The sequence below is a fragment of the Nothobranchius furzeri genome, chromosome 2 (assembly GCF_043380555.1).
Source record: "Nothobranchius furzeri strain GRZ-AD chromosome 2, NfurGRZ-RIMD1, whole genome shotgun sequence".
Classification (NCBI taxonomy): domain Eukaryota; kingdom Metazoa; phylum Chordata; class Actinopteri; order Cyprinodontiformes; family Nothobranchiidae; genus Nothobranchius; species Nothobranchius furzeri.
The window spans coordinates 26,751,378-26,774,718 of NC_091742.1; the positions used below are offsets into that span (position 1 = coordinate 26,751,378).

A 23,341-nucleotide genomic window follows, 5' to 3' on the forward strand; every position below is an offset into this window, starting at 1 on the left:
TTATATTTTTTATACAAAACACTACAGTTATGAGCTTTCTCTTCAGCCGCTTTGACTATAACAATTTGCAACACGATGCATTCTGGGATACTTTGCTGTCTCAAGTCCGCAGAAAGACGCATTGATGCATACTTGATATAATGGGCGGAACTTTGAGCGAACTTGCCATGATACATACTTAAGAATGGAAGAGTACCTGGGCTAGTTTTGATGATGTTTCGCAAGGATGTAAGTACACAAGTTCAGACGAGTATGCATACTGAGAAACGGCTGCAGAGCTTAGACCATTTGTATTGTTATTGGTCAAGTGTTCTAATACTCAGTTTGTAAGAAACGCTACATTCTGGAGTGTTTTTGATCAATGCATCTTGTTTTCACCCGCAGAAAATGACGAAAATGTTGCTCCACAGCAAGACTCACATGCATGTTTAAGCACACAAAAACACACTTAGTAAGTAAAGTAAAATCTGAGTCAACATGCCAACACTTCATCCTGTAGTTAAACAGTCACTCAGCCAGGGCACCCTTTGTTTCTGTGGTTACCGGGTCCTCAAGGGGCTTAAAAGGACAGTCTTCATCATCTGAGTCAGCTAGATCCATCACTACCCCCGGGTGGAGACACTGAACATGATGATGGGTGAGACATAATGCTTCTCACTGTGTGTGTGCGTGTGTGTGTGTGTGTGTGTGTGTGTGCGTGTGCGTGTGCGTGTGCATGTGCGTGTGCGTGTGCATGTGCGTGTGTGTGTGTGTGTTCTTGTACTTACTACCTACTGAGGACCATCATGGGGTTTTAACCAACACAGTGAGGTCGTTTTTGCAAAGTGAGGACATTGTTGTGGACCTCAGTTTTTGTTTAAAGCCTACCAGTTGGTTTTAGCCATATGTATGAGTTAAGTTTTTTCTTTGACATTGAATGTGCTACTACTAGTTCACCTGTTGAATAAATTCTAGATTCACTAGGATAAATACAATGGTTTATCTCTCACTAAGTAAAATTTTTACTAAGTAATCACAATGTAACCATAGAAATGGTAGGAAAATATGTTGTGTGTGTGCGTGTGTGTGTGTGTGTGTGTGTGTGTGTGTGTGTGTGTGTGTGTGTGTGTGTGTCTGTGTCTGAATGTGTGTGTGTGTGCACGCGCACGTGCGTGCATACGCATGTGTTCTTGTACTTCTTACCTACTGAGGACCATCATGAGGTTTTAACCAACAGAGTGAGGTCATTTTTTCTAAGTGAGGACATTTTTGTGGACCTCACTTTTTTTTTAAAAGCGTACTAGTTGGTTTTAGCGGTATGGTATGAATTAAGATTTTTTCTTTGACAATGAATGTGCTACTACTTGTTTACCTGTTGAATAAATTCTAGATTCACTAGGATAAATACAATAAAGTTTATCTCTTTCTAAATAGAAAATTTACTAAGAAATCACAATGTAACCATAGAAATGGTAGGAATATATGTTGTGTGCGTGTGTGTGTGCGTGTGCGTGCGCGTGTGTGTGTGTGTGTGCATTGCGGGGACATTTTCTATTGTTTAACCTGCAACGTAGGTACATTTGACATTGTGGGGACATTTGGCTGGTCCCCACAGAGAAAAAGCCTAAATACTTGGTTTTGGAGGTATGATGTACCACACACATACCACACACACACGTGTGGAGCAGGAATTAGAATTCTTACACCTTGTCCTTCCATAAAAAACAACACAACTTAAAATGAAATGTAACTCACGTAGTTGATGTCAGGAATGTCATTTTTGTCAACTCCAACTGTCTGTTAAAATAAAACCACAGAAAGATGTAAGAGCTTAGAACACCACAGTCATGGCGGCTTTACACAGAAGGTCAGCCTACCTCAGCTAGCTTCATGAATTCACCGATTTTTGTCACCCTGGTCAGAAACCTCTTGTAAATCTCCAAGGCCTCCTTACAGTCACTTTTTTTCATCTTGAAGAATTTTTCTGTGCACACAAAACAACTTTAGCTCAATCATAAATGAACTCAGGAGTGTTTTTAGTCAGTTTTTTTAGCATGAACTCCTCACCTAACAGATTGATGATTCCATCATTGTAGGAAGCAAACAGTTTGACCAGATCTTTGAAGAGAAGCAAGAAGGCAGCATTGATGATCCCGTTGTTCAGCTCCTTGGGATGAACCTGAACGGATGAAGGACAGTGAAAAGTGGTCCTGATTGTCAATCAGAAAACTTTTGAAGTAAATTTTTGTAAATCACAAAAAAGACATACATCAAACTCCAGGAGGGTGTCGATCTGAGTCTGCAGAACGGGCATGCCTTTCAGCAGCTTCTCAGTGGCCAATGTTCTCATCACTCCCTCGGCGCTGAGAAGATAAGAGATGTTTAACTAAACGCACAACATTAAAGAGATTAAAAACTACCTTTAAGCATGAGTTGACTACCATATGACACAAGATTTAGAGGACTGACTGTGTAATGGAAAACATGAATTTTACGTTAACATACCCTTTCTTGACTCTGGTGAAGTCAAAAGCCATCTGGCGGTAGGCAAAGGCTTTCTCGTTCAGGTACCTTGCATACCGCCTGATGAATGTAGACATGTCATAGCCTAAAATGACACAGATCAAAGGAAAAAAGCAGGGAAAAGCTGGTTTTTGTATGCATTTTCATTGTTTTTTATATCAAGATGAAAGCTACACATTATCAGCAGAAGAAACGATTTTTGTATTGCGCCTATCAAGATAAAAAACACAAGAACTATATCAAAAACAATAAAACCATAGCTTGGATCAGATTTGTTGCTCCTCCACATCGAGAGGAGCCAGTTGAGGTGACTCAGGCATCTAGTTAAGATGCCTCCTGGATCCCTCCCTAGTGAGATTATCTGAGCATGTCCAACCGGGAGGAGACCCAAAGGATGACTCAGGACATGACAGAGGGACTACGTTTCTCAGCTGGCCAGGCAATGCTTTGGGATTCCCTCGGAGGTGCTGGCTCAAGTGGCTGGGGAGAGGGAAGTCTGGGTCCCCCTGCTTAGACTGCTGCCCCCGTGACCCGACTCTCGATAAGTGGCCAAAAAATGGATAGATGGATGAAAAATATCTCATATAGTATTGAAAAACAAGCTAACAGGCCATCTCAAAAAGATTAGAGACAGTCTTGCAGTTGGGGCAGACCAATATTTAAAATATCTGTTTGTGGAAATTTGCTAGTTTTTGTCTTTTTCAGATGTTTTTGTGTGTTATTCATTTTTTCTATGCATGAATTCATGATATACGTGGAACATTCTTACCATGAGAGCCGGTTTTGTCAATGAAATTGCTGAGGTTAAACAGGGAGGTCCTGGACGCCAGGTACTGAATGAACCTCTGAAAATTAAACAAAAAACACAATTAACTGTTAGGCTGACTTTTAAGATGATAATTAGAATTGTTTAAACTCACAAATGCCACAGAAGTCATTTTTTAAAACATGTTTTCTCACCTCTATACAGCTGTACTCTAACAGAATGTGTGTACGTGTACATAATCTATTAAAATATCTACATAAAAAATAAACTCAAGTGAAAAATTTTTGTTCTGCCAAATGGCCTTGAATTAATTTTACATTTGGACCACTATTGTGTGTAAACTATTTCACAATTTTAACACTTTTTATGACTAATTTAACTTAAGTGTTTGCCATTTCTTTTTACACTGTTAAAATACCAGCAGGTATTACCAGGGAATTTTCCTCCACATGTGATCCACCCTCTCACCTCATTGCCGTGGACACATATGTGATGAGTGGTGGTGAGAGCCTTGAAGACGACCACCCAGCTGGCGTTGGTGGATCGTTCAAACAGTGTGTCAGCCATCTGAGGGATGTTTACATTGGTGGTGTTGGTGGCTGACACCAAGTCTGCAACACAGATGCAACAATCCAGGCATTAAAAAAGGAGCTCAGTTTTAGTTAATCTTAAATATATGTCCTAGTAATTTGCCCTTTGACTTGAGGTTTTAATGAAACATTGATGGAGTGAGAAGTGCTGACTGCAGATCTGGTCTAGACACCCGGGAGACTCTCAATCCTGTAGGAAGACTGAAGAAATATTTGTGCAGAAAGCCACCCACCCACCCACACACCTTCACACACATGCAAAAAAAACTGCTCCTCATGCTTTATCATCACTAAGCATGCTTGCTCAGTGTGAGGATTGCTGTAAAGACACTGACACTAGTCAGTAACTTGATGTAATTTGCTGGGTTCCTTATGTAGGAAACTTTTTACTGATTGGCTTAATGAACTGAACTGTACTGGAATATTTACTGTGTGAAGTTCCTTGAGACGATTCTTGTCGTAATTTGGCGCTATATAAATGAACTTCAATTAAATTGAATTGAATAGGGTTCTACCCCCAAAGGCGCTTCACAACAGAGTCATTCACCCATTCACACATCGGTGATGATGAGCTACAATGTAGCCACAACTGTCCAAGGGTGCACTGACAAAAGCAAGGCTGCTGAGCACAGGTGCCACCAGTCCCTTTGACCACCACCAGCATGCAAGATGGGTTAAGTGTCTTGCCCAAGGACACAACAACAGCAATAACTGTTGGGAGCTGGGTTCGATCCTTCAACCCTCTGATTACTAGACAATCCACTTCACATTCTGAGCTACGGCTGCCCACAATAAATACATAAGCAAAAAAATTACTACAAATACAGCCATGCTTGGGAAAAAACTTAATGATAATTAGATTGCCATTATTTTTATGCGAATAATAATGCTTTATTTTTTCTTTTTAAAATTAGTATTTGCAATATTTTATTGTCTATTGGTCCAAAGTTGCAACAAAAGTCATAAATGTCTTGCTGTAGATATTAAAGGATTAAACACAACACAAATATTTTACCATGTTTTCATAAATTGTTTTTTACGTTTTAACATTTTCACACAAAAATGTGCTGTGAATAGTTTGTAAGGTGACTTTTGAAGTTATGAAGAAATAGGCCATGTTTTTAAAAGTTCTGATTTAAGTCATGCTAGCTTAAAAGTTTTTACGTTTACATTAGAAACTGTCATGTATTCTCTCTAATATGCCATGTTTCTCCAAACTACAATTTAAGAATTAACCAAAATCTCTCACTTGACATATTTTTACATTGCTGACACCGCATCATTGCATTACAGAGTGGGAGCTAACATGTAATTGTGTTTTCTAGAAAAGTAAAAGGCTGATATGTTATTTAAACACTATTTTTTCAAAGTGGAGTCTGTTTTTCCTGATAGTAGTTCTCACACAGTTTAAGGCATTTCTGAAATCTAAGCACTTAACATTTAATGTATGTGTTTTTCATTCACCCAACCACTCATACATCATTCATTATACACGACCTCAACTCTGTGCATGATTCAGCTTAAATAATGCTGCATATTTTGTATATTTCCACAGTTTAAGAGATATTTAAAGCTGAATCATTCACTGATTGTGCTATGCCCAAGGACACTTTATCATGTGATAAAGCTGCATATTAAACCTCTGATCATTTAACTGAAAGACCACTACACCATTTAGCTGTTGGTGATCACAAAGAGACACACATTTAGGTATGACTTTATAGAACACAATTCAAACTGTTTTTAATGGAAAAGGATGTAACCTTATGACATAATTTGATTCCACAAATTTGTGTCAATGATTAAATTTTTTTAACCAAACACAAACTTTGTGTTTTGCAGACAGATGGACACACATGACTACAGAAACAGACCTTACAATAAAGATTAAGTGTGACGGGATTATAGGAAACCAAGGAAGGACCTCTCAATATTCACCAAATTACCATTTTTAAACAAAGCTAATTTTATGTCTGTAAATTATGTTATTATTATTATTTTAGTCAAATCTTGAATACAGTGTGAAGAACTGAATAATGTGTGTCTTTAAACTTGTAAAAATTTAGCTCCAAATTGACAAAATAGCAACTGTAGGTGCCTATCCAAGTTATTTAGAGTGCCCAGTGGTTCAAGAGAACTGACAAATCAAAAACATGTTCCATCTTGGACCTTTTGACATTGTGCTGACATCAGAGTCTAAATAAGAGAACAGGAGTGAGTGCACAGCCGTTATTGGCAGCTATACTGCTGTCAGATTCAGATGAAGGCCTTGGGCATAGCTAAAACTGATTCATTATAAATGATCCCCAACCCAAAAAGCAGCAGGATGATGAGTGAAGGACGGCAGAAACAAAGGAAACAAGCTGAATAGATAAATAAGGAATACAATTTGGAGCTGAGGCTGTGTTTAAGTTGAAAACACGGCAGCAGGTTGGATGAGGATTGGCCGGGGGTGGGTGGGTGTGTGTGTGTGTGTGTGTGGGGGGGGGGGGGGTTATACATGTAAACAGATTAATACTTATCACTGAGCCCACCCTCATCACAGCAACACATAAACATGTCAGACGTCCTGTTTCACACCCCGACAGGCTCAAGGCCTCCTTAAGATTTTTTGCTGCAGGGATGCTCGACAGTTGTGATAACTTTAAATTAATGTGATAACACAACCTGAAGAGATTAAAACTAATGTATATATTGTTTAATATGTTGATTAAAATCAATGCAAAGGTCTTATTAGATTGTTTCCCCTGATTTCTGTGTTGCAAATTAGACTCTGAACAGTTGGATCAGATTACAACAGCCATGCTGTCACTGTACTAATTGATGCAGGACGGACCATTGGCTCTTTAGTTTTACTGTGTGAGCCTGTGTGTAGCACCTGATTCATGCTGTCATAATGTGCATTTTCAATTATTATTACTCATTTTTAATCGTTTGCTTTTTGACATTTTATCTGCAATCCTCTGCAGCACATAATACTTATGCTCAGATGTGGCCTGCAATGATAAAATACTGTCATATAACATTATCACAGTGACAAGCTGATATTTCTACCCTCACTGTGCACACAGCAGCTCCTTTCAGTTCTTAATGAATGTTAATTTATCCATTAACAGGTTTTACACTTGTTTCCAGATGGACACTGTCAAAGATAATAATCCACGCTTTCTGTTGTGGTATCATCACTGGAGACAAGGGTGTGTGTGTGTGTGTGTGTGTGTGTGTGTGTGAACAAGCAAAATGAGGATTGGCAGAGCTAAATAAAGACTCTTACGGTAATCCACAGGCTGCAGAAAGCTTCTAAGAATGAACTGTGAGACCTCACGCTGTGCGAGTGTGTGTTTTTCTGAGTTTAGACTGAGTGTGGTAATTATGTTGTATGTTACACAACGGGTCACTCTAGGTATAGCAAGAAAATAAACACAGCCATCTGTTAATCATGTATATAAAATCATGCAAGAAGAGCTTTGTGAATTGTTTCACACCAGTAGAAATGTACTTGTCATAGAAAGTACTCATATTTTAGATACTGAAATAAACGTGCTCATCCAGTCTATGTGCTAGATATTTTTGAGGTTCCTTAAAGTCACAGTGTGTGATATTTCTATTCTTTTACTATCAATTACTGAGTATCACATTCACAAACATCTCCTTTGTCATTAAAAATTCTCACCAGTCTATTCTAAATACTCCTATTAGTTTAAAATGTAACATTTTTATGTATATAATATGTGGTTGACGCTAAATAGTCATGCACCTTTTTGAAAATCAATGGCTGTCTAGGGACATGCAACAATTGACGCTCCACATTTCACGTTTGTGCTTTGACATGTACGTTCTCCACCTCCCTTTACATGTTGTGCTGGGATGGCGCTGGTTCTCTTCGTGGCAGCCTTGCTGGTTTGGCGAAATTCCTGTGAGAGATGCTGACTGTAGGAAGCAGCAGAAACAATAAATAAAAGGTGTAGACTGTTGAATGCTGGTGTGTGGTGTTTTATGTGTATGACCCCTGAAGTAGCCGTCAGTGCTTCAGTGTCTCCCTCTCCCCCTCAGCTGTGCGAGCACTGCTACATTAACACATTTCCTTTTTTATGCATGTGGGCTACCGTAGTTGCAATACCTTCTGTGAACTGTGTGGTGCTAGGGAGTCAAATTTTTATTTATTTATAAATTGTTGCTCTCAACTAAAGGCCGCTTTATACTTCTCTGTCAGCTCCGCAAGTGAGAGATGCACATGCACCGATGAAGACATTTTGCCTTCGGACTTCTCCATCACCTGGGAAGTGTTTCAAAGCAATTCCTTGACAGGACAACTGTCCACCTCTTCATGTGTTCACCACCTCTAAACCCGTGTTTCCCGTCATTTCTGTCCACATATGAAACACTGGAATAAAACGCTAACTGAGCTTGTGGTCTGTCACTTTCGAAGGATAGTTACAAACTTTGGCAAGTGATAGTCACCCTGTCGGCGAGCCCTTACGCCAAAGCATAAATATGTATAAATCAGCCTCAACGTATGTCACAAATTCAGTCAATAAACCAGATCTTAAAAATCATCCTATGCAACAAAAATACATCTCAATAAACAGATGTATGAATCAAGGTCCTGATGTCAGGTACTCATGTAACCAAATCTAAAACGGAAGTAAGGCTTTAAAGATCTTTATTTACCATTTTAGAAAATTACCCAGGAAATGAAAAATGCTGATTTCAGTCTAGATCTGTGAAAACTAGAACTACGCTCTGTGATCAGAAATTTGGTCAGCTTCAGATAACTGTGTCAGGTTTTTTAAACACCAAAATATTTAACAGAATTTTTTTATCATAACAACTAATGATTTATACAGGAAAATCATGTAGATTAACAAGGCTGCCTAAACATTTCCACCCCACTATATATACATATATATATACAGGTGCTGGCCAGTAAATTAGAATATCATCAAAAGGTTGAAAATATTTCAGTAATTCCATTCAAAACGTGAAACTTGTACATTATATTCATGCAATGCACACAGACCAATGTATTTCCGATGTTTATTACGTTTAATTTTGATATTTATAGGTGACAACCAATGAAAACATCAAATCTGGTATCTCAGAAAATTAGAATATTCTAAAGGCCAATGAAAAAATGTTTGTTTCTCTAATGTTGGCCAACTGAAAAGAATGAACATGAAAAGAATGTGCATGTATAGCACTCAATACTTAGTCGGGGCTCCTTTTGCCTCAATAACTGCAGTAATGCGGCGTGGCATGGACTCGATCAGTCTGTGGCACTGCTCAGGTGTTATGAGAGCCCAGGCTGCTCTGATAGTCGTCTTCAGCTCCTCTGCATTGTTGGGTCTAGCGTATTGCATCCTCCGCTTCACAATACCCCATAGATTTTCTATGGGGTTAAGGTCAGGCGAGTTTGCTGGCCAATCAAGGACAGGGATACCATGGTCCTTGAACCAGGTGCTGGTGGTTTTGGCACTGTGTGCAGGTGCCAAGTCCTGTTGAAAGGTGAAGTCTGCATCCCCATAAAGTTGGTCAGCAGCAGGAAGCATGAAGTGCTCTAAAACTTCCTGGTAGACGGCTGCATTGACCCTGGACCTCAGGAAACAGAGTGGGCCAACACCGGCAGATGACATGGCACCCCACACCATCACTGACGGTGGAAACTTTACACTGGACCTCATGCAACGTGGATTCTGTGCTACTCCGCTCTTCCTCCAGACTCTGGGTCCTTGATTTCCAAAGGAAATGCAGAACTTGCTTTCATCAGAAAACATAACTTTGGACCACTCAGCATCAGTCCAGTACTTTTTGTCCTTGGCCCAGGCGAGACGCTTCTTGCGCTGTTTCTTGTTCAAGAGTGGCTTGACACACGGAATGCGACACCTGAATCCCATGTCTTTCATGAGTCTCCTCGTGGTGGTTCTTGAAGCGCTGACTCCAGCTGCAGTCCACTCTTTGTGGATCTCCCCCACATTTTTGAATGGGTTTGTCGTCACAATTCTCTGCAGGGTGCGGTTATCCCTAGAGCTTGTACACTTTTTTCTACCACATTTTTTCCGTCCCTTCGCCTGTCTGTTAATGTGCTTGGACACAGAGCTCTGCGAACAGCCAGCTTCTTTAGCAATCACCTTTTGTGTCTTGCCCTCCTTGTGCAAGGTGTCAATGATTGTCTTTTGGACAGCTGTTAAGTCAGAAGTCTTCCCCATGATTGTGGTGCCTTCAAAACAAGACTGAGGGACCTTTTAAAGGCCTTTGCAGGTGTTTTGAGTAAATCAGCTGATTAGAGTGGCAGCAGGTGTCTTCTATATTCAGCCTTTTCAGAATATTCTAATTTTTTGAGATACCAAATTTGGAGTTTTCATTAGTTGTCACTTATGAATATCAAATTTAAATGTAATGAACATTGGAAATACATTGGTCTGTGTGCATTGCATGAATATAATGTACAAGTTTCACGTTTTGAATGGAATTACTGAAATATTTTCAACCTTTTGATGATATTCTAATTTACTGGCCAGCACCTGTATATATATATATATATATATATATATATAGAGAGAGAGAGAGAGAGAGAGAGAGAGAGAGAGAGAGAGAGAGAGAGAGGGGGGGGGGAGGGAGGGAGGGATGGAGGGATGGATGGAGGGATGGATGGATGGATGGATGGATGGATGGATGGATGGATGGATGGATGGATGGATAGATAGATAGATAGATAGATAGATAGATAGATAGATAGATAGATAGATAGATAGATAGATAGATAGATAGATAGATAGATAGATAGATAGATAGATAGATAGATAGATAGATAGATAGATAGATAGATAGATAGATAGATAGATAATAAATGACATCCAGGCTTGAGGCTTATAAGAAAAAGATAAAATGCTTTCCTCCAAAGCTTTGCACTCAAATTCAACTTCAAAATTTTTTCCTTATCATTAAATCATTAATATGAAATAACTTAGATTCAAATACCCTCAAAACATTTGTTTATGGTCTTATTTATCTAAGTATGGGCAACAGTAGCTCAGGAGGTAGAGCAGGTTGTCCAGTAATTGGAAGGTTGCAGGTTTGATCCCGGCTCCGACCTTTGTCCTTGGGCAAGACACTTAACCCGCCGTGCCTGCTGGTGGTGGTCGGAGGGACCGGTGGCACCAGTGCTCGGCAGCCTCGCCTCTGTCAGTGTGCCCCAGGGCAGCTGTAGCTACATCGTAGCTCATCCCCACTAGCGTGTGAATGATTGATTTTGTTGTGAAGCGCCTTGGGGGGTTGTAGATCCCTAAGAAGGTGCTATACAAATACAGGCCATTAACCAGGCCATCTAGTTCACAGATAAATGGTTTGCTCTTCTAAAAAATAGATATAGCATTAATAATATGTACATCAGTACTAAGATAAATACTTATATGTAATTGTATCTCTAATTAGATGATTGCCATTCGCCCTCCTTCTTCTCACACATCCCCTCTATCAATAGAATGGCTGACATTCTCAATCTATTTCCACGGCAACGGCACGACATAACTCTCATCCACCCAAAGGGTCAACATGTACACTTCAAAGCATTAAGCCATTTGCTTTTACACAGCACTGCACATAAACTCGTGTTGGAAGTAGCTGTGAATTGTTTTGTTTCTCTTTAAGTGATCTACTTTTGGGTTTATTTGGGTTGTTTCTTTGCAATTTATTTTTGTAATCATGTTGTTTGTAAGTGTCTCTGTGTTTGCTAGCAAAATACCACCGCCAATCAATATTAGCAAATGCAAAAATGGCTATAAATCAGCCAAATGTACATATACTGGGCAAGCACATTGTTCTAGTAGCTGAGTGATCCATATCACACGCTCTGATGTGAGTTGTTTAAAATGTTGCCATTAACACTTGGAGTCAGACTTGTTTATTTGAGATTAAAAGATTTTATTAACCACCGGGCAAAATCAGTAAAACAATAGGAAACAACTCCATCTTTTCCCAACATAAGATGATCTTAGTTCAAATCTCTTCAAGCACCGCGAGACTTTTAACTCATCCTGTTTCCTCTGTTTCCTGTAAAACCTACTCGTGTGCGTTTTGAGGCAAGACCTTCCTCCCAGACAAAACTAGAGAAGCACAGTGGCCCAGATTCAAGCAGCCTGTCAAAGTAGTCCTAAAATAGATGCAGCATTAACTCACTGATCTGTCTTTCCCACTCAGGGGGGACATTTCTACAACTCAGCACAAGATACCATCACCAGAAATGGTTTCATATGCATGAGCAGATTTAAATGATCTGCACGTCTGTATGTGAGCTGTTCAAAGCTACAGACAGATAAAACTAACAAAGAGGCAGAATTACAAATGAGGAAGTGAACGTCTCTGGCGGAGTCTAGCTTTAGCCTGATCACCGTTGGCTGTGTAAATAATGCAGGGTGGATTTTTTAATTATTCAGCAGGAGAGTGGATCACAAGTAGCAGGATCCAGACATGTCCAGTCACAAGAGCAGGAAGAATCATCTGTACTCAGCACCACACCAGAGCTCAAGCTTTGACTCAGTATTTGTGACAGAGACTGATCACGATTAATCACAAGGTGCATCCTGCTGTCACCTCTGGAGGTGTCGATAAAGCTGTGGCTTTATGCACACGTCTTGAAAAACTGGATTCAGACACTGATTCATGAGAGGGAAGTCGCCTTTGCAAAAACTTCTTTGCGAGTTTGGTGAGAAAAGCTCAAATGACAGCAAAGGATCTTAAATTTGAACTAATCAAGTCTATCTTAAAAATATGACCTCCCCATCACTTTGTCCCTTTCTCCTCCTCCCTGGGTTTCCCCTCATCCTCACTGGGGGTCACTGAAGGGATCATCACCATGGCTACACCATTTTTTCCCGTGGCACCACACCCCATTAGGAGAAAGGATTCAACAGACATGAGGCCTGGTGTGACGTGGCTTGCGCGTGAGCTCCACTCTGGTCATGATGACTCTTATTGACAACAGAGGGAATAAATAAGAGCAGCACTTACATTCCAGGTGCTTTTTCTTGGGCGCCATCACTTCATGAGTGGTGGCTTTGCAGACAGCCCGGGCCATGTCCGATCCCGTTAGCTGGTACTGCGCAGCGGCAATGCGATCCGTGAGCGTCTGCCCCGACATTTTCTCTCCGGGAAATCAGTCTGCTCCCAAATATTTCACCAGTGGGGAAAATTAAAAAGAAACGGGAATAAAAACGAGTTAGCTTCCCGTCTGATCCAGGAAGATGGGGGTCCTTAACTCCTCGCGACTGACAGGCCTTTGACCTTCTGTGTGCAAGAAAAAAATATTTTAGTCATAATAAATTACATTTAAGCGTAAAATTACAACATGGGGTTTATAATGTTTGATTTGGCATTAGTAGACTTACGCAAGGTTGAGAATTCCCCTCAGCTTGTCTCGTTTTAGGCTTCGGCCGTTCAGTTCAGCACCTTGGACAGATACAGCCTCTATTACGTAACACTCAGCGGGCAAGGAAATAAATTCTGTCACCCTGCAGTAATTATTACAAAATACCCAGGCCTTCGCAAGCGACGCTTCTTTAATCGACAAAAAAATGCTATTTTTCGTAAAATTGCAGGAATTTGTATCAGCACCCCGCGCGTCGCAACATCAGCTTTGACTGCATGTCCTCCCGCGTCGCTGCATCAGGATAAAAGAGCGTTCATATTAAGGGGAGAACCGCGCAGTCTTCCGTTCTCCCTTCTTGCTCTGAAACGCCTCCTCCTCCTCCTCGCTGCTGCGATCGTCTCCTCACAGCACGAAAAAAAGGAGAAGGAAAATGCGCATCGCTCCCGGTGGGGGGCGCTAAAACGCTGTGCAGCCTGAGAGGCGCCCAAACAGGAAATGCAAAGTGGAAGTTCCGTGTGGATCAAAACTAAAGTACCCCTCCCAGTTCACATCACTGAAGATATGATATTTGGAATTATATTCAATAATAAAGATAAAGAACTCTGCTATCATCCTCTGTTTAGCCAAATGTTTTATCCGTAAACAACGAATTTTACAATCATCCCGTCTTCAATGTTTTTAAATAGAATTTCAGTTATATTTAAAATCCCTGAAACACCTCAACAAATATAGCGAAAATCTAGATAACACGTTAGCTGAACTTCCAAAGTGATTTCCTAATTCTATATGATAAATGCTGTACCCTCATTGAAAGCTGTACTCTACTTGTTCTTTATGGTATTTTGCCTCTTGTTGTTGTCTTTTTAATGGATATTTACAAATGTTATAGCAAGTTAACTGCTCCTTTTGAATTTAGGTTTTGGACTTAACATTGCCAAAGTGCCATGTTTGTTTGTAAATTTACTAAATAAAAAAATGTGGAAGTTCCTTTTCCTCTTTCATCGTCCACTATTCGACCAATCTGTGTTTCCATCTAGATTTGGGGTTAGGTACAGTTAAATGGTGCCATGGCCGATTTAAAGAGCTGGGCAGGGCTGATTTGGACTCCCGTTTAAATGCACTTTTGTTCGTCGTTCAGCTTATATCGTCAGTTTTGCGGTAGCCTGGCCAGCCATGCCATGCTTCCTTATGTGTAGGACAGACAGTGGGCAAGTCTGGCAGACCATGCTACTTTGTAGGAGAAAGGCATTTATCAGTAGGTTGTTGATGGACATTATGCACTTTCTAAGCTCCTTGTGCTCGGATTTTTACATAAATGCATATTTCGGACATTTCTAAAAGAGTACGAGAAAGAAAATTTACATAGTGAAGAAAATCACAAGTTATTGGCCCTCATCTTAAAAGGTCTAGCATTATGATTTAAATGCTACATAAAACGTCATTGTCCCTCCACTTGTCCAATTTCTCTATTTTGTCATTGTCGTGTAGTTACAAATTGACTACTTGTGAAAAATAAGTTAAAGCTTATAAGATATCTAATGACATTTTTGAGCAATTATCAGAGAGCCAGAAACCTGTTTGCCAAGATCATTTAAAAAGTATGAAATAAAGTCAGGATCCTTGAATGGGTGGTGCAATGTGCAAAACCAAATCAATCTCTAAAGCTTGAAACGTGAACGATTTCTGCTGTGATTTTACATCTGCTGATATATATATGTCTGGGGATCGAATCCTGCCCGGGCCCTCGATTATCCACCTTGCCACATATATATATATATATGTGTGTATGTATATATATATAAATATATATATATATATATATATATATATATACATTGTACAAAATAAAAAAATACAGTGCATATCTTACTAATCAACAAGATATGAATAAGTATAGGCGGTTAAGAACAAAGCAGCCATCGAGCAAAGAACAACAGATAAGAAAAGTTTAGATCAGAAATAACATAAAGTAGCAAGTACATTAAATTACCTTCCATATAAAGCAACAGAAGAAAAAGAAAAGAAAGAAAACAAAGTCGAAACAAAAGTATGCACATAAAGTCTAGATACATCAGTTGAAAAGCAGCATCAAAATTTCAAGTAAGATGTGAGCTTTATTTAATTTACACTTATCTAATGAAGCCTCCAATAGAAGGACTTCATTTTTAAAACCAGCAAAAATCGGAGTTGTTTGTGTTTCCGGAGGCAGGATTTTCCTGACCAATATGGCGACCAACAACAGCGAGGGCGGGATTGTGGGATTTCCGTCTGAACTATGAACTGTGGCCACGTCGTCGCGAGAAGGCTGAACTAGACGGAACAGGAAGCTTTCTGTTGTTTCACTGAAGGTCCAAAAACTACAAACAGTAAGTAAATTTAAACAAAACGAGTCACTTTGTTTTGGTTTTCAAACGTTCTTTAGGTTTTAGCGTCTTTTTCACGTTTGTAGCCGTTTGTTCACGCCATGAGTTAATAATGAGAAGAGCCAAGTCAGCAAAGTGGAACCCTAACCACCTGCATAGGTTGTGTCTACAGATTGGCTGTGGACTTTGTCCTTTCTTTAGAGACACTTTCTGTTTTTATGCTTTTTATTTTCATTCTAATTTGTCAGCACCTTCTTTAAATCCTAAACTCTGACTGTCGGGAAGCTTGTTTTCAAATTGCTTAAACCTTAAGTTCCTTTTAGCTGTGCTTATTTACAATTTATTACTCACAGGTCCTGTTTCTTCAACACATCCTCAAAGTTTTTGCCTTGTTTTCTACAACCTGAATCATGGAAATAATTAAAGCTTAAAGGGGCATTATGGAAGTGTGACAGCCAAAACATGTATAGAAATAATAAATGTCTTCTTCATACGTTCTCCTGCAATGCCCTGGTCCTGTAGAATGAGCCCTGGCATTTTTACTGTGATTGCCTGTTTTTCTGTAAAATCACAGAAAAAGAGAGATGCTCGGGTCGAGCAGGCTGCTTCATGCGCGTTCACGCTCAGGCATCGCCCGTAGCATTTGCTATCCGTAGCTTTAGCAGCAGAGAGAGAGGCAGTGCCACTTTGTCGCTGTTCCTAACGCCTAGTGACAAAGCTAGCTACATTTCTGAGGACCCTTAGCTACTTTCTGTAGAACTTTCTTCTAGATATTTCCTGCTAATTAGCAACAAAATAGCCATTTTCACTCCGAACCGCTCTTTGAACGTTGTTTCGGCTGTCATCAAGGATATAAATGTTAAAGATCCGAAAGATGTCACTGGTGCTTTAGCTCACCTAGTAAGACGTCAGACTCTCGTGCAGAAGACCTGGGTTTGATTCTGGGTGTGAACATAGTTTATTTAGAGTTTCTTTTTTACATTAATGGTATATTCTTTTACAGTAAGATGCCCAAATTTTTATTTGAGACTCGCCGAACGGCATTGAATTCACAGATAAAAAAGATGTGGGTTCAACTTTCATTTTGGAACAATTTTTCAAGCAAGGGAAGGGAATGATCTGAGCGTGCAGGAGGACTGACCCATCATAAACCTTTGTCGGCTGTGCTGAAGAGAAAGGTACAGAACCACATTATTTAATTAATTAGCTGCGCGTTCTCCTGTCCTCTGTCCTCCGGGTCACACACACACACACACACGGGACTGTCTCAGCTGTTATTTTCGTTAAAGAGTGTGCACGTACAGCATGCGCGCCTCGTGCACAAGCCTACTATTGAAGCTGCCGTTACGCTTTTGGCCTGAGGGGGCGATCACGAGCATAAAAATTCAAAACTCCGTAAAGTCCCTTTAAATGTGCAGATATAAAGAGATTTTAACCGATATATCAGGTATGTAATAAGCACGTAGCTTGTATTTAAAGTTTCAGCAGACTGGTTTGTAAGCTATATTTAGATAAAAATAAATAAAATCAAATGGTCTATGTTATCTACATGCTGTATTTAAAGTGTTTGATCTAGAGACAAAAACCTTTGCTGGGTTTGATTTTTATTATTAAAGAAATAAAATAAACGTCACCTTAAACAGATCCTGTTAGGACTTTGGGATTTACAGCATCTCAGTGATTTTTCTTTATATTACTCATTAACATTCTAAAAGATGTGAAAACAGCTTCAACGTTTCTCTGTTGTGTTTTTCAGTGACAGACGGTTTTAAAGAGGTATTGGAGAAGTCCAGTCTGCACCCTAAGCCTGCAGGACTGGTTTTGCAGTATGGCACAGCCGGCTTTAGGACCAACGCCAAACAGCTGGACCACATTATGTTCAGGATGGGTTTGTTGGCCACGCTGCGCTCCAGGAAGACCAAAGCTACCATCGGGGTCATGGTGACCGCATCCCACAATCCTGAGGTCGGCCAAGAGTTCCAAACACCTAAACGGCGTTTTGTCTCTCGTGTTAAACATCTCTCTTTGTTTTTCTGCTCGCTCCTGGCTGGTAGGAGGATAATGGTGTGAAACTCATTGACCCGATGGGGGAGATGCTAACGGCAACGTGGGAGGATTTTGCCACGCAGCTGGCCAACACCGAGCAGAAGGAGCTGCTCGCGGCTCTCAAGGACATCATCAACAAGGAGGCTATAAACATGAAGCTGGAGGCTGAAGTGTTTGTGGGGAAAGACACCAGGTTTATACAACTTTAAAACCAAAAATAACAACAACCGTTGGGTTAAACCTCATCGCTCCTTCTGGGAATGTTCTGTCTGACAGGAGCAGCAGTGCCAGTCTTTCACAAGCAGTGTTGGATGGAGTTCACGCGCTTGGTGGCCAAAGCAAAGGTAGTGTTAGTTTGAACACGTATATTGGTGTCATGGAGGTGATGAGGATCAGCACCTCCGAATCTGAGACCATGGTTCTCGACCGGAAAAGGGTGGCTTGCCAACTCTCGGGGGAGAGGTCCTACCTCGAGTGGAGGAGTTTAAGTATCTCGGGGTCTTGTTCACGAGTGAGGGTAGGGGGAATCGGGAGATTGACAGGCGGATCGGTTCGGCGTCTGCAGTGATGCGGACGCTGAGCCGATCTGTCGTGGGGAAGAGGGAGCTGAGCCAGAAAGCCAGGCTCTCGATTTACCGGTCGATCTACGTCCCAATCCTCACCTATGGTCATGAGTTTTGGGTATTGACCGAAAGAACGAGATCGCGGATACAAGCGGCCGAAATGAGTTTCCTCCGTAGGGTGGCCGGGCTCAGCCTTAGATATAGGGTGAGGGGCTCGGACATTCGGGAGGGACTCGGAGTAGAACCGCTGCTCCTCCGGATCGAAAGGAGTCAGTTGAGGTGGTTTGGGCATCTGGTCAGGATGCCTCCTGGACGCCTCCCTGGGGAGGTGTTTCGGGCATGTCCTGCCGGCAGAAGGCCCCCGGGTCGACCCAGGACACGTTGGAGAGGTTACATCTCCAATCTGGTCCGGGAACGCCTTGGGGTCCTGCCGGAGGAGCTGGTGGAGGTGGCCGGGGAGAGGACGGTCTGGAGCTCCCTAGTTGGGATGCTGCCCCCGCGACCCGGACCCGGATAAGCGGAGGAAGACGACAATGTTGGTGTCTTTGCTGCTTCTAACTGTTTCTGTTGTTGTTGCTCGGTGCTGTCAGACTACGGTTTGGTCACCACCCCCCAGCTCCACTACATGGTTTGCTGTCAGAACTCGCACGGCCAGTATGGAGAAGCCACGGTGGAAGGATACTGCAGCAAACTCAGCCAAGCTTTTCTCGCACTCTCTAAAAATGTAGGAAACCATCGTTCTTGTGATGTTCTTTCGTCTTATTCCCATCGTGTTTGCTGATGGGAACGATTCCCTCTTTTCCTCGTCTTCCCGACAGGCGTCCAACCGCACAGACGACCAGAAGCATCTCTTTGTCGACGGAGCTAACGGCATTGGGGCTCCAAAGCTGCGTGAGGTGGAGAGTCACTTGAAAAAGCAGTTGCAGATTTCCATCTTCAACGACGGCAGCCGAGGGAAGTTAAATCACCAGTGTGGAGCCGACTTTGTCAAAGTGCAGCAAAAACCTCCAACAGGTGTGGCTCCAGGTGCCAACCGTTAGCTTTAAAAGACAAGAACAGGAAGTGCATTTCCGCAGCTTTGAATCAAATTTCGTTTTTGATCAACAGTTAGTTACACGCAAATTCCTGATTTCATTTCTCTCTATTTCTTTAATCCTTAATGATCAGCTTTGAATTTTGTGTTTAAATCAGAGTTTTCCGTCTGTGACGCTAAGGTGAGGTGCTTAGCGGACCACTCCTGTCTCACTTTTCCTGTCGTCCTCACAAAGGCGTTGAGATCAGCCCTGGAGATCGTTGCTGTTCCTTCGACGGCGACGCTGACAGGATAGTTTATTACTACACCGACTCTCGGGGATTCTTCCACCTGCTGGACGGAGACAAAATAGCTACTCTCATCAGTACTTTTCTTAAAGAGCTGCTTGTCCAGGTAGGATCTCAAACGCCAACCTGGTAAAGATCAAACAGACCCTCGTTAACCAATCTCTTTCCAGGCTGGACTAGACCTGAAGATCGCTGTGGTGCAAACAGCTTACGCAAACGGTAGCTCGACGCGCTACCTGGAGGACACGATGAAGGTGAGGCGACACGCAGACTGCGTTGCTGTTGTCTCTGTTGCTATAAAGAAGTCAGTTTTTTTATAAATCGTCATCTGATCTAGGTAATCGTGAGGTGCACAAAGACGGGGGTGAAGCATCTTCATCACGCTGCTCAGGAGTTTGATATTGGTGTGTACTTCGAGGCAAACGGCCACGGGACTGTAAGTAGGGCCACGCATTATATGTAAAAGTAATAATGTGACTATAACAATTGTGGATGGCCCTCAGATTAATCAGACGCAAACTACATGCTACATGCTACATGCTAAATGATGCATATTTGGCTAGGAGTGTGTTTTATACTGAAGCTGTAAACATCGTGATACAGCAGAGACGATACGATACGTTGTGTTACTCAAAGCCGAGTGATTTTTGCTCTTTTAGATTGAATTAAAATGAAAAGAAAGAAAACGGTCTTTTCTATGGCGCCTCTCAAGATGAAAATCGCTAAGCGCTTCGCAAAAACCAAAAATTTTAAAAATAAAAAAGATTATTTTGTTTAAAATGACAACAAATAAAAGATTGTGATTAAAAAATGTAAGGACGGGGAGAGAGAAAACGAGTAGAAAAGAGGGAAATCTGTGGATCCCAGGAAAGGCAGAATAAGACCAGGTAAAGGAGAAGGTGGTGATGAAGGTCACACCAAAGCCAGCTTGAACAGCTGCTTCTTAAAGGAGACCACTGAGTCCACTGATCTCAGGCTCAGGGGGAGAGAGGTCCAGAGTCTGGGGGCCACAGCAGCAGATGATCTGTCACCTTTGGTCTTTAGCCTGGTGCTGCACAACCAGTAGGCTTTGATCACTGGACCTCAGGGACCTGCTGGGGGTGTAGGGACTAAGAAGATCACCAATGTAAGATGGTGCTTGTCCATGTAAGGCCCTATAGACCAGAACCAGGATCTTGAAATGAACCCTGAAGTTGACTGGCAGCCAGTGAAGCTGGAGGAGAAGCGGGGTGATGTGGGTGTACTTTGGCCAACTCAGGCCAGACGTTTCTAAGACACAACCTTTTGCATAGACACGCCCCCTCGCGGGCCCTTCACTCAGCTGGCAGGGAGCTGCTGATGGTTCCATGCACTACGTGCAGGTCACGGGGGCACCGTGCGTTCTCGGTGTTGGCACCTGCACTTTGGAATCAGTTGCCTTTGGTGGTGCGTCAGTCACCCTCACTGGGGGTTTTTTAAGACTCGCCTTAAGACCCGTTTTTTTGTCGAGGCATTTCAGGATTAGCAAATTTTACCCGGTTTCGACGCCCCGGCCTCTTAATCTTTTTCAGGATTTAATTTTTTTGCTTTTACTCTCCTCTTTTAATTGATTTTATGTTGGTTTTACGATTGTTATATTTTATTCTGATGGTTTTATGTTTTTATTGTGTTGTGTTCAGCACCTTGGGCGTCGTCATTGGTCGCAGAAGAGTCTTTATAAATAAATGAAATGAAAATGAATCCAGTGTCATTGCGAGATCTCACTGTTCTGTCAGAGTGAAGGCGGTAAAAACTACTGCCACGTAGCAGTAGGGTTGCAGGGATTGACCGGTTCTGTAAAGATGTCTTCAACACCACCTATAAAAAAGAAAAAGACACCAGAGGTTAAAGTCTCCTGTGTGGGAATATATCTAAAACATTCCCACACAGGAGACTTCAACTTTAACCGTTCCTTAGGTGGAAACGAAGAAGTCCTGATGGTTGTCACTGGTTCTGCTTCTGCTGCGAGCAACGTGTTCGGTTTAACTTTTGTTTTTGTCGGTGCGGGTCTCGCTACGGTCTTTTATAGGCGGCGCTGGAGACGTCTTTATGGGGGCTTATCCGGGATCAGTAGTCGAACCGGTTAACCCCTGCAACCCTACCTAGCAGTCGGTTATGTTGTGTATTGTTTTAATGTATTTTAATCCTGTGAAGCACTTTGGTCAGCTCTGTACTGCTGTAAGGTTGGCTTGGCATCACTCGCAAAAACACGGTGAATATTTTCATATAAATTCTCAGAAATAAAACAACACCGCTTTTAAATATCAATTCAGTATCGTAACAGGAAATAAAACAATATTTCAGTGTATCGATATTTTCATACATCTCTTTATTTGACCATCAAATAGACGCACGTAAACACCTACATGCGTGTTTTGAGCTTAATTTAGGTTTCAAAAAATTGAACAACAGCAGCAAAATTTCACATTTTCTTAATACTGCACAGCTCCAGAGTAGATGCAGGCCTGGCTAATAAATCAGCTGAAATGTGCAAATTAGTAATAATCCATGATCTGCATATCTGGCTGATTTATTAAGCAGGAAAAAGAAGCTAGCTGAGAATACTCTTTTTTTTTTTCATTTGGTTTTAGTGTTTCACCTTGTCTAAGTTTGGTCAGACATAATTTTTTTTAAGTGGAAACCAAAACAACAAAACTGAACCTAAAGGCGACGCACCGCTGACGTTGTGGTTGTGTTTTCTCAGGTGCTGTTCAGTAAAACGGCTGAGGAAAAAGTCCAGCTTCTAGCCAAGAGCACCAACATTAATGATGAGAGGAAGAGAGCGGCTCTCCTGCTGCAGAACACCGTGAACGTCATCAACCAGGTGCACACGACCCTACTGAAGGGATGGTCCTGTAATGCGCCACAGCTGGAGCCTTTTTTTATGTTAAAGAAAGCAAATCGTCAACAATAACGTGAATATTTCCCTTTTTGGGCTTAAAGACTGTAGGTGATGCGATATCCGACATGCTGCTGATTGAAGCCATTTTAGCCATTAAAGGGATGACCGTTCAGCAGTGGGACGCCATCTACAGCGACCTGCCCAACAGGCAGCTTAAAGTCACGGTACACGAGCGCCACAGCTCAGCTTCTGCCTTTTTCCATCCTCGGTTCAACCATTTACAATTTTGTGATGCGTAATTTTCCGCTAAGGTGTCTGATCGCAGAGTGATCGAGACGACAGACGCAGAGAGGCGGGCGGTGAGCCCTGCAGGTCTGCAGGAGGCCATCGACGGTTTGGTGAAGAAATACAAACAGGCTCGCTCCTTCGTGAGACCCTCCGGGACCGAGGATGTGGTCCGAGTTTATGCAGAGGCCGACTCTCAGGTAGTGGAACCATTACTGGCTCTTAATTTTAAAATGTGCAGAACTTCAGTGGATTGTTGCGGAGTTATTCTCCATGTGGATGTTTCAGGAGAGCGCTGACGCTTTGGCTCACGAAGTCAGCCTGGCTGTGCATCGCCTCGCAGGAGGAGTAGGAGCTGAACCCAAACCGTTGCACTAGAAGAACAAACACCGTTCAGTCAAAGTTCTCCTCTCGAAACTTTGAACGCAACTCCAGTGGATCGCGTGGTACTTTAAAGCCTTTTTTTTTGTTTGTTTTTGCAGAGAGGTGCAAATACTTTCTGTTGTTTATATTGATCTGATTGTTTTTGTGCAGCTGTGATTTTCTGGTTTAAAACACGGGGGAGTAAAGATGAAGTAAATATGTGCCATCTAACTTAACATGATTAACCCAGAGAGGTCTGAACAGTTTTCTAATCTTTCTCCTTGGGGAGTTTTTTCTGAAATAAACCTTTTTGAACCAA

The 23,341-nt window shown here is 41.7% G+C and overlaps 2 protein-coding genes across 2 annotated transcripts in view; one reads left to right on the plus strand and one right to left on the minus strand.

Annotated features, from left to right (window-relative positions):
- snap91b (synaptosome associated protein 91b) overlaps window positions 1–13,649 on the minus strand; it is a 38,236-nt gene extending 24,587 nt beyond the window's left edge. The window contains exons 1-9 of the mRNA XM_070545370.1: window positions 13,242–13,649; window positions 12,865–13,140; window positions 3,737–3,879; window positions 3,272–3,347; window positions 2,485–2,587; window positions 2,249–2,342; window positions 2,047–2,158; window positions 1,857–1,963; window positions 1,735–1,776 (exon numbers count right to left, since the gene is read on the minus strand). Of these exons, the coding sequence (XP_070401471.1) occupies window positions 1,735–1,776; window positions 1,857–1,963; window positions 2,047–2,158; window positions 2,249–2,342; window positions 2,485–2,587; window positions 3,272–3,347; window positions 3,737–3,879; window positions 12,865–12,994 (807 nt within the window). The 5' untranslated portion in view covers window positions 12,995–13,140; window positions 13,242–13,649. The remainder of the gene's footprint in view (window positions 1–1,734; window positions 1,777–1,856; window positions 1,964–2,046; window positions 2,159–2,248; window positions 2,343–2,484; window positions 2,588–3,271; window positions 3,348–3,736; window positions 3,880–12,864; window positions 13,141–13,241) is intronic.
- Window positions 13,650–15,488: 1,839 nt separating this feature from the next.
- pgm3 (phosphoglucomutase 3) lies at window positions 15,489–23,341 on the plus strand. Its single transcript, XM_015948042.3, has 13 exons — window positions 15,489–15,588; window positions 17,342–17,550; window positions 17,640–17,824; window positions 17,908–17,975; window positions 18,785–18,918; window positions 19,013–19,208; window positions 19,463–19,620; window positions 19,685–19,768; window positions 19,852–19,950; window positions 22,237–22,356; window positions 22,476–22,598; window positions 22,686–22,859; window positions 22,948–23,341. Coding segments are annotated over exons 1-13 (1,641 nt in total). The 5' UTR covers window positions 15,489–15,587; the 3' UTR covers window positions 23,038–23,341.

Coding starts and splice junctions, on each gene's coding strand:
- pgm3 (XM_015948042.3), top strand. Junction 17,976..18,784: donor GCTTGGTGGCCAAAGCAAAG/GTAGTGTTAGTT, acceptor CGGTGCTGTCAG/ACTACGGTTTGGTCACCACC. Junction 19,769..19,851: donor ACCTGGAGGACACGATGAAG/GTGAGGCGACAC, acceptor CATCTGATCTAG/GTAATCGTGAGGTGCACAAA.